The sequence below is a fragment of the Rattus rattus genome, chromosome 4, assembly GCF_011064425.1.
Source record: "Rattus rattus isolate New Zealand chromosome 4, Rrattus_CSIRO_v1, whole genome shotgun sequence".
Taxonomy (NCBI): Eukaryota; Metazoa; Chordata; class Mammalia; order Rodentia; family Muridae; genus Rattus; species Rattus rattus.
The window spans coordinates 180,509,258-180,529,444 of record NC_046157.1 but is presented as its reverse complement, the minus strand read 5'-3'; the positions used below and the strand labels follow the sequence as shown (position 1 = coordinate 180,529,444).

Here is a 20,187-nt window from a genome sequence, read left to right as displayed (position 1 = left end):
GGGAAGAAAAACCATGGAACTTAACCCACCATTAAATGGGTATTGTCCTTTTGGAGAAAAAAACATCGCTTTAACCAAATGTGATGGTTACTGACATCTACTTGATTGGATTGAGAGGCATAAAGCACACATTCGAATGTGTCTGTGAGTGTGTTTCCAAGGCCATTAGATCATCAGAGCTCTGGCCTGATCAAAGGTTTAACCCAATGATGGTTTAGCAATTGAATAGATTATTAGTAGGCAGTGGGACTGTGGGAGGTGGGGCTTGGCTGGATGACGCAGGTCAGTGGGACCTGCGTTTAAAGGTTATGTCCTGCCTGGCTCCCTCTTGCTACCTCCCTCTTCTTCTGAGCTGACATGAATTGAGGTGGTTCTAACACACACAGTGTCTCACTACAGGCCCTGAAATGTGGGACCAGTCTACCATGGGCTGAATCATGTGAACTAAACTACATCCTGTGACAGAGCCTGGCAGATAGAAGACCGTTAAAAAAAAAAAAAAAAAAAAAAAAAAGGAAAAATGAACACACACACGATGGCAGTTCCCAAACCGAAGATACTTAGGAAAAAGAACTCTGACCCAAAGCCCACACTTGAGTTTAGTAAAGTCTACAATAATACAGAAAACAGAGGACACTGACTATTCGTGTAGTAAGATCCCCAGACTGTAAGCCCTTCCCCATTTCTTCAAGCATGGCTAAATTCATGAATCATAAGGAAAGGAAATAAAAAAAAATATAAAAATATATCACCGGCAACCCTTTACCTGAGAATGATTAAGGCCACAGTAAGCATGGGGGAGGGAACACATTGCCTGTTCTTAGCATGCAAACAGCCCTTTCATAGAAAGAATTAGTCAGGAGAGCCTGGGACACATAGGAGCCTCTTACCCGGGGGAAAACACTTCTGACAACTCAATGGGCAATCAACCTTTCCCTGTGATCTACACTTCTGTGATGCTTGCGAGACGCCAAGGTGTTTGATACGATGGCAGAAACCTTTGCCGACTTCTGGGTTTAATGTTAATAGGTCGGCATTACTTGTGAAGAGCCCAGGCTACTTGGGTTTTGAACACTCTGCTTCATGTCCCATAAACCATCAGGGCACGTTCTCTGGGTAAAAGTGTCTCCTGCAGACACACTAAATGAGAAGGATACCAATAAACCACGGTCAAGGCAAAACATAGAATCCCTTCATGCTATGCAACAGGAAACAAGTGCTTTCCTGGGCATCTTTCTCTCTTCCCAGGCTTTGTGAGCAGGGCAGAGATAGAAGGAAGAGCAGAGCAAGAGTGCTTCATGTTGATGCTCGCAAGCCCAGGTACTAGAAGAGGCCACTGCTCTAGGGGAACAGCTAGCAACACCACAGACACGGCCTGGTCTTAGGGGCCTGTGACTCCACACATGGAAGGACTAATTGCCACGCTGACAGAGCAGAGTCAGCTAGCTGAGCAGCTGCTGAATTTGGGACGTAACAGAAAGCAGGGCACACTGTAACAGACCACAGAAGACAGGAGATATCCAGAGAGCCAACGGACCAGCATTTCTGCAACGCAGTTTGCTAGATGTCATTCAGGGGTGTGGGCTTGATGATCTACCAAGTTACTTAGGCATTCATCCACTTATGGCCACCTCTGGACCACAGCTTCCACATACTGATCCTGAGGAAACACTTCCCAGAAAATTCTACCTTAAGGACACTGGCCTCTTAATCAGCTGTGGCTCCCACCCCAGCTGACCAACATTCGTTGTCCCAGAAAACCAAAGGTTTCACTTTAGTGGTCCATAATTCAAAACACCACAAAAATAACCCCAATTTAGCTGGGAGAATGGTGGCCCCACTGTTTGATGATTATGTTACTTCATAAACAATCACGACTTCTGTTTCCAGCATTTTTGTGGACTTTTACTGAACTTGGATGTGGCTACTTGTCAGAGTTGCTTTCCTAAGTTCATTCTTCTAGGTGCTTGTCCTGGCTAGTTTTATATCTGCTTGATACAAGCTGGAGTCCTTTGGGAAGAAGGACTCTGAATTAAGAAAATACCTCTACAAGATTTGCCAATAGACAAGTCTGTCATGCATTTTCTTAATTGGCGATTGATGGGAGGTCCCATTGGGTGGGGCCATCCTTGGGCTGGTGGTCCTGGGTTCTATGAGAAAACAGCATGAGCAAGCCAGCAACCAGCATTCCTCTGTGGCCTCTGCATCAGTTCCTCCCTTTGTGCTCTTGACTCAGCTTCCCTCACTGGTAGATTTATGTGCTGTGAGACGAACTGAACTCTACGTTGCTTTCGGTCACGGGGTTTCATCATAGCAATGGAAACCCTAACTAAGACAGCGGTAAACACGATAGTTGAAAGTAACGTTCGAGTTCTCAGGGTGAGACAACACAGTGTGGGGAACCAAGCATGCTGGGAACGTCAGGAACACAGCCCAGCTGTGGAGTGCTATCAACGAGCAGCTGCAGCTGTACAGCTCCCACCACAGTGCCCACTCAGTCAACCTTCACCCTCTTCAAAGCTTTTATCTTTCTCTCTCCCAACTTCCAAATAGCTTAACTTCCAGTGGGCTACTTAAATGGGTCATTACAGTTGTTACTCATTACAGTTTGGCCTCAGACATAGGCAAGTAATAACTTTGTTCAAAATGTTTTTTATTGTTTATATTCATTATAAAGGTACTACATGATTATAAAACAGGTGATAATTAAGAAGGTTAAAATCTCCTTAAATCTATAACTCAGAATAGTGAGTCTTGCTATAATAGCTCATCCTGCCTTGGTCTGCCGAGTGCTAGGATTATAGGTGTGCACCAACACACCTAGCAAACATGATAATGATTACTTAATGTAGCCCAGGCTTAGAATTCACTGCCACAGGCTGGCCACAAACTCGTGTTTGATCTTCTTGCGCCCCTCTTATGTTTGAGGATTATGGATATATGCAACTGCACCTGGCTAAATGTGGTTTTTTTTAAATAACTTGGGTCACAGTCTTCATGAAAACTTCTTTTGCTTGATACACTTCAACAAGTATAATTATACATCATTAGTTTTCGTTGGTATATAGTATTTCTTTGTTTATGTGGAGCATGAACTTTTTATATTCATTCATATATATTTATACCTCTATTAAAATATATGTATAGATAAAGACATTTTATTTTACAACTCTCATTGGTAAACATCCGGATTTCTCTGGTTTTATGTAATATTTGTCTTCATCTTTGTACACTTTGTCCTGGAACTGGAGAAGTTGGACTATGTGCTTTAAATACATAGTTGCAAAACACCCTCAGAGACTTTGAACCGATTCATAATCACAGCCTTGTACAGGAGGGCCTGTTTCTGCATTCTCCTACCCTGGTAGAGTTGGGTTTTTTTATTATTTTGTATGTGTGTGTGCACATGTGTGTATGGGTAGGCATGCATATGTGTATGCATGTATGGAGACTGGAGTTCAAGGAGTGATGTCTTCCTCGAGTGCTCTCCACCTCGATTTTTGAGACAGTCTCTCATTGAACCAGGAGTTTGTGGAGTCAGCTATACGTCTCTGAAGCTAAAGTTCTAGGGGTCCCCCTGCCTCTGCCCAGCCCTACACCCTCCAGTGCTGAGGTTACAGATATGTGCTGCTGCACCTGGCTTTTACACCGGTGCTGGGGGCTTACTGTGTAGGTGGTAGGCACTGAGCTATCTCTCCAGCCCTCACCAGGGAGTTGTAAATCATGAAATCATGCTGTCTTTTCAGTAGGGCAGGTAAAGCACTTGTCTGCAATTCATAATGCCACAGTTGCCAACAGCACTTTGCAAGTACTTGTTTGCCATTCCCTCTCTCTCTACCACACCACCCCTTGTGTGTGTGTGTGTGTGTGTATGTGTGTGTGTGTGTGTGTGTGTGTGTTTGCTCCTGTTGGAGAGGGATTAAAGTAGAAGACAGTATGTAACAAATGTTGACATTAAGTTTCTCTGATGGCAACATATAAGTGGCTCTTCTCTTTTTATTGTTTGTTAATAGTATTTTCACTGTAAACATATTAATTTTACATACAAATTACCTGTGTCATAAAAGCCTATCCAAATGTGCTCAGCTCTGAAATGTTTCTACAGAAAGGATACTGACAGTGCTGATGTAGAAGCTACTTTGTAAGCAGCAAAAAACACCAGAACCCAAAAAAAGAATGCCCTTGAGTAGCCTCACAGGCCACGAAGCAAAAAGTATGAAAACACATAAAGTATCACTTGAAATGCATGTAGTTCTGAAAAAGATGGATATGAATGTATCATACGACCCAGCAATTCAACTGGTGGGTATGTGTTGTAATGAGATGAAAAAACTGTCCCACCAGTATGAGTATCCACAGCGCCAGCGCCCTTAACAACACTAAAGAGTAGGGACCATCTTGCTGCCTGTCAGCAGACAGCGTGAGGCAAATCCAGGCATTGAAATACTAAAGCCGTGCCTGTGAATACACGATGGACACGGGAGTGCTCCAGGGAAACCCAGACTGACAGAAATGTTCAAGGAGGAAGATATGGGTGGTGACCTGTTAACCCTGCACGTGTATTTAAAAACACGCAGTGTGCAGTTAATGTGGGAGAACTTTATGTGTGTTTATACCTAAATAAAGATGTTTTTAGGACTCTAAAAGTACATCCTTTCAAATGGATAAATTAAAGCATGAGCCTGAATGACAGAGTTTGCCCTACACTTACTGCGCCCTCAGCTTCACAACACTGCAATACTTATAGCCGTAGTCCTAGCAGTAATAGGAAGAAGTAAGCTTTTCTACAAGTTGTTAAATTCTCATACAATTGCTGAAATCTTCTCATATTTTTCTTTCCAGTTATCTACTCGATTCTTTCATATTAACATCTGGTAAATTTTAGCATGTTTCCGCTTTCTTAATTTGTGGACTATAAAATCTGGTATGTGTGAAACTGTACTGTTGGCCCCTTCTCTGTGTCTGGAGTCAATCATGTGGAGTCTGGCAGAGGCACAGTTCTAGGTGGGGTCTGAGAGATGCAGAGGAACCCAGCCAGGCCAGAGTTCTCAGAACAAGGCCATCGGGGATTTTGTTTCTGCTTCTGTTGTTGTTTTGAATAACTAGAGGCATTCTCCAGACAGCGGAGGGAAAGGGAAGACTTTGCACATTCAGTCAGAATCTAGTCACATCTATCCGGGTGGTGTGGCTAACCTAACTTCCTGATGAGTCCCAGGGAGCCTGTCTCCATAGCAACCTTTATGAAGGCTGCCTCTTCCATTCCCTCAGCAATACCTGGCTTTGCCCATGGTGCTTCTGTGGAGGAGACAATCTGCCACATTTCCCGAGTTTCAGATGTTCACATCTCTTTTATCAGTTGCTAGTGATCGCTTGTCAGTGTTCCGTTGGACATGACACAGCGTGTTGAGTCCCCAGGACTCAGTCTTCCTTTCACTGTTGTGACCGGTAAGTGTGGGCAGGGAACACTAGGTCATCCTTGGTGAATGTTATAGGTGGAATATACGAGATATTTGTTCACCAAACAGAAGTGACGTGAGCAGCCCCCAGTTTTTCTTTTTCTTTTTCTCCCTCTTAAGCTGGTGACAGCCTGGGACAACACTGAAGTAGTGGGTAATGGGAAGACCCAATTCTACTGCTGTGTTTGCGGTCCCTTCTGAGGGAACTATGCTTTCTTCTTTTTATTAAATTTTGTGGTGAGTGTGTGTGTGTGTGTGTGTGTGTGTGTGTGTTGTTGTTGTTGTTGTTGTTTTGTTTTGTTGTGGTATGCATGTGCACAGGTACGTGCTGATGTGTATACAGACCAGAGGCATCTCGCTAGATCAACCTCCACCCTATTTTTTGAGACAGGCTTTCTGACTGGACCTGGAGCTGGCTGATTAGGCAAAGAAAGGCTGGGCAGAAAGCCCTGTGGATCCTCCTATCAGTGTCTCCCCAGCAGTGGAAGTACAGGTGGAAGCCACCACCATGGTGCTGGTGCCCTGAACTGGGTTCACCTGCTTTCTGGTGTAGTGGTTGGTTTTGTGTGTCAACTTGATACAAGATAAAGTTGTCACAGAGAAAGGAGCCTCAGTTGAGGAAATGCCTCTGTGAGACCCAGCTGTAAGGCATTTTCTCAACTAGAGATTAAGGGGGAGGACCCAGCCCATTGTGGGTGGTACTGTCCCTGGGCTGGTGGTCCTGGGTTCTATAAGAGAGCAAGCTGAGCAAGCCAGCAGTAACATCTCTCCACAGCAGTACTTCTTAATCAGCCTCCCACACCTGTACCTGCCCTCTACCCATGACCAGGCACTTATAGGGGACCTCCACATGTCAGAGCCCCCCAGAGTCAATCTAACCAAGCCTACACTTTGTCCTTTCTGGATGACTCCAATGACAGCCACAATCCAAGCTCTCCCTTTGTTCCTGGCCTTTGGGCTCTGGAGCCATCGACCCCTGGTGACCTCCAGGAGCCTCCTCTTTCTGAGACCTGTGAGCAGAATATACTTTGTCTTCTTGAGACTATCTGTGTCTCTTCTGTGGCTATACCTGAGTGACTGCTACATAGAGCGTGGGCTGAAGGTGCTAGGATCCCATGGAGAGCAACATGACACTGCACATATGGAGAGTGACAGGCCACTGTACATATGAAGAGCAACAGGCCACTGCATGTATGGAAGGCAACATGCCACTGCACATGTGGAGAGTGACATGCCATTGCACATATGTGAACAACATGACATTGCACATATGAAGAATAACATGCCACAGCACATACCCACCCCATTCAAGACACCAGCGGGTAAAAACTTAAAACCAATGACTGTCCTAAGAGTTAAGTTCCACCACCTGTTTCCTTCTTCATCAAACCAAAGCCATGAAAAGGAGGAGTCAGGAATGAAATAATACATTTGCGCCCCAAGATGCTTGTTAAAGATGAAGCCTCCAGGTAGACAGCAGCCTTTTCTGTGGCAGCATCCATGATCTAAGACAGCTTTCCAGATCACAAGGATCTGGAAGCTCCACTCTCTGCCCTTGAGGCCCACTGAAGACAAATCCTATGGTCAGCAACAGGCACAGGTTGCAAACCACTTACCTTTGTGGTGGTGCCTGTGGGGGCACCGAACATTCCTGTCCTGGGTGATCTGGGAGGATTCTTAACGACTCGTACCATTGCTAAAACATGCTGCTGCTGGCTGGCTTTAAGTGCAGCTGTTGTGTGCAGTTGTGTGCAGCAGTGCGTGGTCATGTGCAGTTGTGTGCAGTTGTATGCAGCAGTGCGTGGTCATGTGCAGTTGTGTGCAGTTGTGTGCAGCAGTGCGTGGTCATGTGCAGTTGTGTGCAGTTGTGTGCGGCTATGTGCTTTTCCCCAGGTCCTACCTCGAACAAAGACGTAGGCACTGTACTGTTCGTAATACTCTCCCATTCGCACACGGATTGTGTAGAGACCTTCATCTTCTTTGTTGAGGTGAGAGAACGTGAGTGTTGCCCGGTCTCCACTCCAGTGTGGCTGCACCCATTTTGAGGGAGAAACAGGTGCTCCTGGAAATGTAAGAAGACAAGCAGATTCATTGATTTTTCTCCACTCCATCCCTTCCCTGTCTCCTGTCTTCATTGAAGGTTATTTGACTCTTAGATCTTCAAGCCATTCTGGTGTGTTTAATACTAAGGAGAATATTACGCAAAAGTGAGGGGCTCCACGACAGACATTTGTAATTTGTAACATCTGGCAAAACTAAAACGAAAAGCTCTTTGTTCAAAGAGCGGAGAAATTCAAAGTGTTGAGTTTTGCGTCTGTGCCGGCTGGTTTATGTCAACCTGACACAGGCTGCAGTTCTCTGAAAGGAGAGAATCTCAACTGAGAAGATGCCTCCACAAGATCCTGCTGTAGGCATTTTCTTAATTAGTGATTGATGTGAGTTTTAGGGACTTCTTGAGACTTCTGAGTTGTTTACTTTCTGAATTTTAAGGAGCTCCCCATTGTGGGTGGGGCCACCCTAGGGAGGTGGTTCTGTAGGAAAGCAGGAGGACAAGCCCTAAGTTGCACCCCTCCATGGCCTCTGCTTCAGTGCCTGCCTCCAGGTTCCTGCCCTGCTAGAGCTGCTGGCCTGAGTTGCCTCAGTGAAAGACTGTGATGTGGAAATATAAGCCAATTAAATCCCTCTCCCCATGGTGTTCCATCACAGCAAGAGTAACCCTAACTAAACCTCTTTTATTTTAAAATATCTTATTACTTATAACGGGTTATACAGACTACAAAAAAAGGTATCATAACTTATGTGCAACAGATAAATATAAATTTTAATATTCTAGAATTGGTGAGTGTTGAAGAATTTTTGTAAAAGACTCAGCTGTACAGATCATTTTTGTATTGTATGAATTTAATTTTAAATGTAAACTTATGCAGTTGTGTTTTAATGTTTATTCTAGTATGCCCCTTAACTTTTAGAAGTCACCATTCATATTTAATACCAAATGCCTGCTAATACTTCCCATCGCTGCTCTTTCAGCTATTAGGAAAAATTAATTCTACAGCTGTCCCTTTTGTTAAAAACTGGCCCACTCAGAATCTTACATGAAAAGCATGGTCTTTACACTGAAAGCTAAAATCTCTAAACTTCATGTTTAGGACTCGGCCAGGGTCCCAAACTCTCAAGAAGACTAATGTCCTCAGGCGCTTTGATTGGAATCTCCAGGAGCTCCCCGCAGTGGGTGGTACCTCACTGACAAGCTTGCTGCCTTCCTGCAGCCCTGTCCCAAACCCACAGAGATGGTCTCTGTGGTAGGTGGGTGCCAATGACACACTTTGGCATCCACGTGGTGGGTAAACTGAGGCAGGCAGCCCTTGGGGGTCAGTGATTAGAGCTGCTGACAGGGGTGGATCCAGGTACCTACAGGGGATGCTGCCAAAGGCAGCCAGCAATGAGAGAAGTTACTCAGCAGGCGGGTACACACACACACACACACACACACACACACACACCTTGAGTGGATGAAACAAAAGGCAGAGTCCAATAACTTCACACACACAAACATATACATACATGCAAAACATACATATATACATTCATACATGCATGCATATATACATACATAAATACAATGTTGCAGCCTCCATGCTTTATTCTTTCTCCCATAGTTTATATATCTCAGCAAAATATTTCAAGCAGTATAAAATTACAATGTGGTTACATTTTAGTTTTCTTCTAGTAAATGATTATGAAAAACGTGTGTTTGTTCCCCAATACGTTTCCAAAAAATAACATTACGTAGTACAGGTAAAGAACACAAATTATCCCCCAAACCCACGTACATTCGTAACTAAATGACTTGTTATAGATGAACAAAGTGTGGGCAAGCAGCATAGTTTTCTCGGACAGTTTCTCTTATTGGCAGGCAGCAATTTGTGGTTACAAAGGATGGATTATTTTATTAGTTATCTTTAAAAGTAATCTTATAAGACTCTTAAAAGAATCACAAATATAAACTTTTTGTATTAAAAACAGTCATAAATCCTCAGAATGCATATGTACTCATCAACAATTCTTATTAAATCATGTCAGGAAGCTGAGGTGTAAGAAATCATTCATCAGCAGTCCAGCCTCAGTGAGAGTCACATCAGCCAATGTTGCCATTGTTTTTGTTCCCTGACCATGAAGGTCTCTAGCTTAACTAATAAGGATGTGCCTTTCTGAGCTTCAAATTGTTCCCTAAGATTTCTTACATCACAGCCAGGAGCAAGACCATCTAACCTAGCTTCACTAACAATTTTATTTTTTCAAATGTTTTCTAAGGTGGTGGTCATTGCTGACAATCTACATCTCTAAGTTCTTCTCTAGGGTGGTGATTGAATCATTAATCTGCTCCAGGGGCAATGCCTGAAAGAGATTAAGCATTAGAATTGTGAATGCCAGAGACACTGCCCAGTGAGGGGCTGGAAGCCCCCTTAAAGTTTTCACACAATTCTTAGATTAGGAGGGATGTGAGGACAGCAAGCACAGCCGAATTCCATAACAGCATGACGTCCATGGGACACATGCTCCTTGGGGCTGTCCCACACTGAGGCTCACCCATGTGGCTGTGGTAACAGGTAGGCCAAATTCCATGAGTCCTAAAGTAATTTGTCCTTCCTCTTGTATGGCCCTTGACAAGTGGGGAAGCTTCTTCCTACTGTGGTTCCCCATACTGCTTCCCTACAGAATATGTCCTGTCCTCTGGGATCCAGAGTCACCACTTCACTGTTGCTACTGCTACCACTGTCTTGCTAATTCCAATCTGGGCCAGGTCATTGTTCCAATCATCATGTTGGGGCCTCAGAATGTCCCAAGTATTGAAATGTACACCTCATAGCCAGTCCCTTAGCTCAGTGGTCATGTTGCCCACAGCCCATCACTAGCCTAAGCCTGTATTGCCTGGTTGACCAGTTGGCCTGTCTTCTCTGCTATGTTCATGCTCTCTAGTCCCATGGGATTTCACATATAAAATGTAAGTTTGTAGATAAAATGAGGGGCTTGAGAGATGGCTCAGTGATTAGGAACATTGCTTTGTCTGATGAGTTGGGCTCAATTCCCAGCACCCACACAGTGGCTCACAACCATCTGTAACTTCGGTCCCCGGCAGAAATTTAATGGCCTCCTCTGTCAGTGCATACACTATTTGCACAGATATACATACAGGCAAAATACCCATACACAATTTTTAAATTTTTTAAAAAGGACAAAATGATACGAGTGTCAAGCCAGTGGCTACATAGCATCAAACCCAGCCCAGCCAGCCTTCCAGAGCAGTCCTGTGTGCTGGCATTGTTTACCGTCCTCAAGAGTCAGTCCCAGCAAAAACAAAACAAGTGAACATTGTAATATTTATCTATTTTGTATCCATTTTTGTACTAGCTTACATTTTTTTACAAGAAGAATACATATACTATAAACTTTTAAAATAAAATACACTATCACCGGGGACTAAACCACTACCCAAAGAGTACACATGGACAGACCCATGGCTCCAGCTGCATATGTAGCAGAGGATGGCCTTAATGGAGGAGAAGCCCTTGCTCCTGCCAAGGCTGGACCTCCCAGTGTAGGGGAATGTCAGGGTGGGAGGGAGGGGTTGGGGAGAGGGTGCACTCTCATAGAAGAAGTGGGAGGGAGGATGGGATAGGAGGCTTATGGATGGGAAACTGGGAAGGGGGAATAACATTTGAAATGTAAATTTAAAAATATCCAATTTAAAAAGAAAAAAGAAAAAAAGGAAACCTAAAAAAAATACACTATCGCATTAAAGTAAGATTACTAATGTCTGAATTGCTTCTAAAATTTTACGTAATTAGTATGTAATTATTTTGTGAGATTGTATGTTTTTAAATTTTTATACAACTCTTATAAATGATACCTATTAGTTAAAATACTTTATCTAACAACCTAGCCTGTAAAGTAAATATCAAGGATTTTGCTAATTTATTACACATATTACTTGGTGACAAGGAAATCTTACCTTCAAATTTATATTTTAGCTAGGTATGGTGGCACACATCTTTAATCCCAGCACTGGGGAGGCAGAGTCTGTCATATCTCTGTGAGTTTGAAGCCAGCCTGGTCTACATAGTGAGTTCCAGGACAGCCAGGGTTACACAGTGAGACCCTGTCTCAGGGATTAAACAGAACAACAGTTGTGTGTGTGTGTGTGTGTGTGTTACATATATGTGTGTATATATGGTACATATGTGTATATGTATGATATGCACATATATACATGATGTCTTCATTTTGAAATGTATGTTAAAACTTAGTACATCAGTGTGTTGTCTTTAGCCTCTAGGTTCTATTAGCCTTGAGAAGCAGAGCGGCAACTGATCCACATGCATCTCTAATTAAGAAGCAAATTAAGAACTCAGTCCAAAGACTCACCATTTCTATACCACTGGACCTCTGGCTGGAAGTGTTTAATTTCAGGAGTGATGACCACACGGCAGCCCAGACTCATGGTCTCTCCTTCTCTCCCAAAAGACACATCAAACTTGTCATCAAAGTGGATCTCAAACTTGGATGCATAGCCGTAAGGGGTCACAGCAACTGGGTACAACAGAAATAAATACCAGTAGTGTATTCTCTTTCTCTTTGAAGAGATAGAGTATTATAATAAGCTTAGGCAGAAAACAGCTGAGATTAAAAATAGACCAAATTATTTATGTGGACAAAACTCAAGTTCTGTATGGGAAGTTCTGTATGGATCATATGCCTATCTCATTTGCATAAAATTCTTAAGTCATTGATCATATAAGATAAATGTCTATATTTATTATTATAAGGAACCCAAATTAGAGGGTCACATGCAATGTCTCAAATGTAAACTAAAAACCACATTTAGCCTAGACTTTCTTACCTATAGTATAGGAGCTTTTTAATCTTAGATTTTGAGGTGAATTCTACTGCTTAAATAGAGGTGACAGTGGGATGTTTTGTCCTCAGGTTGTTCCCACTGAATGCCAAGGCAGTCTTTCATAGTCAAGCTTAACTCCAGATACAGAGAAGTTAGAGACTGCACTCACTTCCACTTGGGTTTGGAACCTTAGAACTGATATAGAACTTTCTTATAACTCTCCTCTCTCCCCCAAGGCAGCTCTGGAGCCAGCCTGACCTCTGAAGCCTGTGCAGGATAGGATCCAGTCAAGTCTCTCAGGTTTCATTGGAATATTATCACATAGAAATTAGGCAGATGGGAGAGGTTCTTCCAAGAGAAGCTATTTCCCCGTTGACTAGTGGTTGCCTGGTAACACACAAGTTGGAGGCAGTACAATGTGTTGGTTGAAAATCAAAGTTCTGGAAAGTTCTGTGGGTGAATGTGGGAAGTCATCTAGCCATACCCTGAGTCCTACACAAAAGTTTCTCTGTAGAGAACATCATGGTACTTAGCTGATAGGATTATTGTGAGCTTAACTGAGTTGATAGCTATGAAATCCTTAGAATGCCTGACAAAATTGAACTTAATGAAGGGCAGGTTGTATTTTCAATATAATATTTCAAGGCCTTGGGAAAAGAGACAAGACAGAATAAGAAAGGACTGTAGAAGTACACTCTGGCAGTTATGGGCTATGAGGTCATGGCATTGGCTGTCTACTACCTCCCTGAGTTCCAGTCCCCCCATCTGAAAGGAGAAAGACTCTGTGACCAGGTTGTTGCAACTATGTATCCATGTAAAGTGCCCTGCACATTAAATAACCTGTCAGTTATGTAGCAATTTCTTTCCTAACCTAGGAGAGTTGATAATTTTTAGACATTTGCTCAACCTATAAATATTTTAAGAATAATCTTCGGGAAGATTTTAGTATTTTCCTATTGATGTTTCTTGCAATATTTTACATAGATCATAAAAATGAAGTAACTTTCTGAAAAGCACATGACTAATTAATAGGATTGATTTATTTTCAACCAACCCATGGTACTGCCTCCAACTTGTGTGTTACCAGGCAACCACTAGTCAACCGGGAAATAGCTTCTCTTTGAAGAACCTCTCCCATCTGCCTAATTTCTATGTGATAATATTCCAATGAAACCTGAGAGACTTGACTGGATCCTATCCTGCACAGGCTTCAGAGGTTAGGCTGGCTCCAGAGCTGCCTTGGAAGAGAGAGGAGAGTTATAAGAAAGTTCTGTATCAGTTCTAAGGTCCCAAACCCAAGTGGAAGTGAGTGCAATCTCTAACTTCTCTGTATCTGAGATTGAGCTTGACCATCAAAGACTGCTTTGGTATTCAGTGGGAAGCCAGCTCTAAGAACCTGGGGACAAAGAATTCCACGGTCACTCCTACAGGCCTGTGTCACATGTGCTTTCCCACATCACATACTACAAATAAAAATTTAACAAAACTTTATAAGGTTTCAAGGACTTTAAAGTGAATTGATGCAAATAGGAAAAAAAAAAAACCTGCCCATATTAGAAAACAAATGTTTGTGTCAACCACTGAAACAAGACCAAGAGCAGACAGCTTTGTTTGTGAAGCTTACAAGCTTATTCTAAGCATGCAGCACATACGCAGGTACTAAACACACATTAATAGAATTTATGACTATAGCCCCTCTCATTTCTGTTAGGAAGAGATGTTCTAACGCATTCAGATGTACAGGAGGTGATCAAAGAAGCTCTGGAAGAAAGAGTCAATCTGGGCTTTCAGAATCTGACTTGAAAGCGAAGAAAAAGGGAGAAATCTGGCCACAAGAATGAGCACAGTGGAGTCAGAGACTGGGGAATGAAGTATCACACCAATCGTGAGGAGTTCGGGAGCTATGTCATGGTTTCAGAGTCACTGATGCGATGGGGAAAGATCACTTCCTTCCCTTATCCCTCCTGCGGACTGACACCAGGGGTTATAACTTTGGAGTTATTCGTGAAGTCAGTCAACAGGTCGTCTACCAACAGCAAACCAAACCAGGGAAGTGGAAAAACAAGCCAGGAGAAGGTAGAAGTATTAAGTATTTTCAGAGCTTCACTTGTAGTGAGAATTTGGGTTTCTTAAAAAGAAACAGTTATGCCATGTGAATATGTTTTCGTTTTAATCCCAAGTGTGGGATAGGGGGATGCGTCAAACCTTCTACAGCTGCTTTGTCTTGTGCTCTGGCAGGGGCGTGATTCTGCCAGCGGAAGATGGTTTATGTTTGGAATTCTGAGGACATTTCAGAGGGTATAAGAAAGCCAGAGCCTTGAGAGGCCACTGCAGCTGCTGCTGGTTGCCAATATCCTGGCAAGGAAGACGGAACTTGCCCCAAGGAACTTGATGCCCCTAATCAACAGGAAGTAGTCTAAAGGTGTCTATGTCCCTGTCCTCTCTAACCCTCTTTCTCTCCTACCTAGTGTTGGGGTTGGAAGGGATTGGAGTGGAGAAGGGTGGTAGATATAAGAACCCAATAAAGTAGCAAAAAGTACAGTTACCCACACTCACTGCTCATTATTTAAGGTGTAGAAAATAAGTGTGGACCTGACTGTCTGAGCATATGATCAGTTTAACAAATATAAACAGGCTACTTTTAAAATACAAAGGACAAATCAATTAACCTTGGAAACAGACTAGAAGCCAAAGAACTTTAAAAACAGCAGACTGGTTTTTGTTTGTTTGTTTTTTTTTTTTTTTTTTGGAGCTGGGGCCGGAACCCAGGGCCTTGCGCTTCTAGGCAGCGCTCTATCACTGAGCCAAATCCCCAACCCCCAGCAGACTGTTTTTAAACCATGACTGGTTAGTGGGTAGTATATCCGACCTGGCATGCACTATTCCATAAGCATCGTGAATTTATTTAATTGTTTTAAAAATCACGTTGCTTCCTTAAACCCAAGGGGTTCAGAACATTGTTTGGAATTTGAGCATTACTGTGCTACACTTTGCATAAAGATGGCGCTTAGCGAATGTGCTGTTAAACTTACAGCTGAGAGGCATGGAAACCCCACCGCGGAGGAGAGAATCGTCCAGTTCTCCTTTATATCCTAGAGAGGACAAGAGGACACATGTGAGCCACGTTGTGATTGCCCGGGTTTTTAGCATGGGCAGGAGTTTTAAATCCACTTTGGACAAAGCAAAAGCAAACTCACTCTTCACCACCACCGAGGCGTATGCTGAGACCTCTCCTTGAACATTCATCGCCGAGGCCCGGTACTGAGCCGTGTCTTCGAAGTCACACCTGCAAAAACACACAAAGATGAATGACCGTGGTCGTGACTCCTTGTAACAGTCGGCTGTTTCCTCAAGGAATGCTTTGCTAACAGAGCAGATTGTAAATTAATGGCTCACATGTGGCTCTTGATGAAGGGACTGTCTCTGATCCCGTGGTACGTTATATAGTCCCAAGTCACCTGCTGATGTTCACACTGCAGAAGGATGGTTAAGAGAATATCTGTGATCCAGTGCGACCCTAACCTTGGTTCACTTAAAATGCCAAAGAAGAGTTAACAAAGTATTAAGGATATCAATTGCATCCAGTAACTGCTTTTTACTACCAAAGGAGAAAGTGCCCACCAATGCATGTAGCATTGGAACAGGTAATGACCCTGAGCAGGACTCCATGCTGTCCTGCTCCAGAAACGAGGTTTTGGTCTAGCATCAGGATGACAGGGAAGAGAAAGAAACCATTTTTCATGATGGTTTCCCACAGCCTCCCTGAGCCGCAAACCTGCACAAGACTGGTCTTTTATACCATTCCATGTTGTAGTTTCAAAACATAAGAAACTTCATCTGTTCTACTGATATTTGGGCTCCAATGGAAGTTTCAGCTCATAGCATATCACAAGTACTTTCTGGGAGTTCCTTTATGTTGTACACGGACAACACGGACAGTGTACAACATACAACAGTACACGGACAGGAAAGTCGTACAAAGATGGATGTGGGAACAACGTCCTCACTGAGGTCAGACTGAGACTCCAGGTGGACTGTTTTCCAAGCAGACTGTTTTTGTATTTAATTACTCTAGTTCTCACGTTCTTCCTTCTTTCTCTGGGTTTACTTGGTTTCATTTGTGATACACTGTGTCTTGCTGACCAGGAAGGTAAATATAGTTGCCTTTCTCAGAGCTGTTTAATTTTAGAAACAACCAGAGACTTATTACTGCTTACTGAGAAGCGATTCCACTGCAGATGAGGGCTTGGTGAGTGCAGGGACCTCTGGGCTCTCTTTGAAGCCCAGTGTCTATTGAGCCAACTCTTCTACTGAGAAGGCCATGAATGCTGCGAGGATGACTAGTTAGTTTTCCTTTTACGGCTCAGCACATGCGGCCTGTCTGGACTGGAACTGTGGGTGCTGATGTACTGTTCCCATCCACATAATCGGGTTTGCATTTCAAACCATCTTAGCAAACATTATGCATTTTTTTAGGACTTGGAAATTTTAACAGAGTTTCCATTTCAAATTTTGCTTAACCCTGAGTCATCCCTGACTCACCCACACAGACTGACAAGGCACACAGTGTCCCATAGTTGCTGGTGGGCTGCAGGGAAGACCATTCTCCCATTCTATTCAGTTCCAGTGACACTCATCCCAATCCCTGTGCCTTTTGTTGGTTAAAAATATAAGAACACGGTGCTGTGGGTTTGGAATTCTGTGATGAGACACTGACATAGAGACACCTACTTAAGCAATTGTTTTCTTAATAATTTCTATAGGACATACAGATACAGAGATAAACAAAAACACATATACTCATTTTATCATCTTTTGGGAAATTCAAGTGTGAGATTGAGGCAGGAGGTAGTGTGTGCACAGCAGACTTAGTCATCATACATGTCACCTAAACACATGGTGGAACCCATGGCTCCAGCTGCAGGTGTAGCAGAGGGTGGCCTTATCTGGCATCAATGGGAGGGGGAGCCCTTGGTCCTCTGGAGGCTCGATACCCCAGTGAAGGGCAATGCCAGGACGGGGAGACAGGAGTGGGTGGGTGGGTGGGAGACTACCTTCCTAGAAGCAGGGGGAGGAGGGATGGGATGGGGATTAGGAGGGGAAACTAGGAAGGGGAATAACATTTGACTTGTACATAAATAAAATTACCAATTAAAAAAAGAAAATTATGAAGCTACAATAAACCTCACATGTGAACTTTAAAATGTGAAAGAAAAGAAAAGAAGTATACATAAAGACCGTTAGATAAACCTGCATGGGGACCAGAAAGAAGGTAAATTTTGTCTGTGACCTGAGTGACAAGATGTGTCCCTGAGTGTCTGGTGGTGACACACACAAACACTCATGTGCTCTTACTTGCTGATCTCAAGAGTATGCATTCCATATCGACTTTCAATGATGTACTTTTCTGGGTTTGCATGGACATTTATAGGCACCTGGTTTTTATACCTGTAAGAAAACAGAAGCAAGATGAACAGATTAAAGAGTAATTAACTGAATGACTGACCTCTGTGCATGTGCGTGTGCGTGTGCATGCGTGCATGCGTGTGTGTGTTGGGGAGGAGAAAGAGACACACATATACGCACTTATTGTTCCTGCAAATACACCTGTAAGTGAAGCGCAATAATTCCATCTATTGAAAAAAGAAAAAAGTAATGCAAATTTCCCAAGCCTAACTAAACTCACCAGCACTACAATAAAACCTCTCAATGTGCTTTCTCCTCGTCATTGAAGTTCATATGAAAAATGTGAACCAGTCATAGCACGTGTGCATCTCATGCACATAGCAGTAATGAAAAGCTGCTTCTATGAAATAGTAAATGGTGGCGATTATTCATATAAAATCAGAAAACACTAAACGACCAACCCAAGAGCATGCACGGGTTGGACCTAAGCCTCCTACACATTTGTAGCAGATGTGCAGCGTGGTCTTCGTGCGAGTCCCCTAACAATTGCGCAGGGTCTGTCTCTCACTCCATTGCTTGCCTTTGGATCCCCTTTCCCTGGCTGGGCTGCCTTGTCTGGCTGCAGTGGGACGCACTTAGTCCTGCTGCAACTCAGCTGCCAGGGCGGGTCCCCACGTTCTCAATAGCCAGTGCTGTGGTGCCACAAGAGGCTCATCCACTCGAACCCTTTATTTTTATTTTTTGAAGAGAAGAGGAGGAGGAGAAGCAGGGGCAACCCATGGGCAGGCTTTCCCTTCTCTAGAAGGGGAGGGGCAAGGGGGAAGAGGAGGGAGGAGGGCTGAAGTTGGGATGGAAAGTGAATAGATAAATAAATAGTAGGGAAACAGAACGATTCATTGATTTTGTTCAAAGTCGAGATGGTGAATTTCCTGAGGTGGGCACATGGTATAAAGGAGATGTCTTGGGTGCTAATTATACTCGGGCTCCATTGGAGTGTATTCAGTCCAAAATAAACTCGCCCGAATTCTTCCTTCATATATAACACACATTTCTTTGTATAAACGTTATATTCAACAACAACAACAACAATGAAGTCGACTATAGTGAAGATAAAATGAAAGCCTTGTGTTGGGGTTTTTGTTGTTGGCTCTCACTGTGGGAGGAAAGCACACTACTTCTCCTACTGCCATCCTCGAATGTTATTCTTAGTAACAATGCCACTGCATAGAAAGGCCATTATACTCATGACTTGGTTTCTGTCATAGTAAGAATGACTTTTGCCTGAAGATAACTTCAGATCATGACAGGAGACTTCCAACTGTTCTGGTCCTGTTTGCAGCTTGCTCTCCCTCACAGAAGGTAGGCCACACAGAAGGGCTTCTCTGTGAGGCACTGACTTCCATTCTGTGAGAGGCACCTGACCTTCTCAGGTCCCCACGGTCTCAATAGCCAGTGCTATGGTGCCACTCTTAAAAAGAAGAGAGGAGGGGCTGGAGAGATGGCTCAGAGGTTAAGAGCACTGTCTGCTCTTCTAGAAGTCCTGAGCAATCACACGGTGGCTCACACCTATCTGTAATGGGATCTGGTGCCCTCTTGTGGCCTGCAGGTGTACATGCAGTGAGAAAGCGGTATGCTGTATATGTAATAAGTAAATAAATCTTTTAAAAAGAGAGAGGAGGAGAAGCAGCAGCAAGGGATCCCTTGCTTACCCTTCAGATAAACTACCTCATGTGTAGTAAAACTAATGGTATAACTAATGAGAACCAGTCATAACATGTATGCACTAATACATAATTAGTTACTATAACTAATTATGGTAAAACTAATAATATAACTAATAAAATTAATAAACACAGATGGCAAAGGGTTCCCTGCTCTGTCTATCTACAGCATCAGGAAGTCAAGTCCTTACAACCACCATGTGAGGACTATTTAATCTCACTCCCCAATGACTAGGACAGTATTTAATCTCACTCCCCAATGACTAGGACAGTATTTAATCTCACTCCCCAATGAAGTCACCCCTGTGGCAAAGGCAGACACAGCAGAGCTGGGACTTGAATCAAGACTGCCTGGCTCCCAGCTCGTGTGAAAGTTTCATGTTTTAGTTGTTTTCTGTGTGGCTGCCTTTCATTTCTTTAGACTTTTGAAAAACAGAAGATGGGGAGGAGGAAAGTGATACAAGAGAAAAATACTGGTTTCCGTTAACTCTTTTGCCCTATCTGTCCCCAAAGATTCACATTTTAGAAGGTTGGTGTCCAGTGTTGCAGCATCCTGAAGTAGTGAAATCTTTACTGGGGAGGCTCTTGGATCACTGGGGGCCTGTGGTGCCTTGTTAACTCCAAGATACTGAGCGAGCCCTCTCTGTTTTCTGTGTCATTTTTTTCCCTCCGGCAATGCACACTTACTGTGACTCCATTTGCCATG

The 20,187-nt window shown here is 43.3% G+C and overlaps 1 protein-coding gene across 4 annotated transcripts in view; it reads right to left on the bottom strand.

Moving 5' to 3' along the window:
* The window catches only part of Myom1 (myomesin 1), a 113,185-nt gene that overhangs the window by 72,187 nt on the left and 20,811 nt on the right, over positions 1-20,187 (bottom strand). For all 4 annotated transcript variants that reach the window (XM_032901751.1, XM_032901753.1, XM_032901752.1 and 1 more), the window contains 5 exons: positions 17,710-17,802; positions 15,552-15,640; positions 15,387-15,446; positions 11,883-12,047; positions 7,357-7,518 (listed from right to left, as the gene is read on the bottom strand). In XM_032901751.1, the coding sequence (XP_032757642.1) occupies positions 7,357-7,518; positions 11,883-12,047; positions 15,387-15,446; positions 15,552-15,640; positions 17,710-17,802 (569 nt within the window). The remainder of the gene's footprint in view (positions 1-7,356; positions 7,519-11,882; positions 12,048-15,386; positions 15,447-15,551; positions 15,641-17,709; positions 17,803-20,187) is intronic.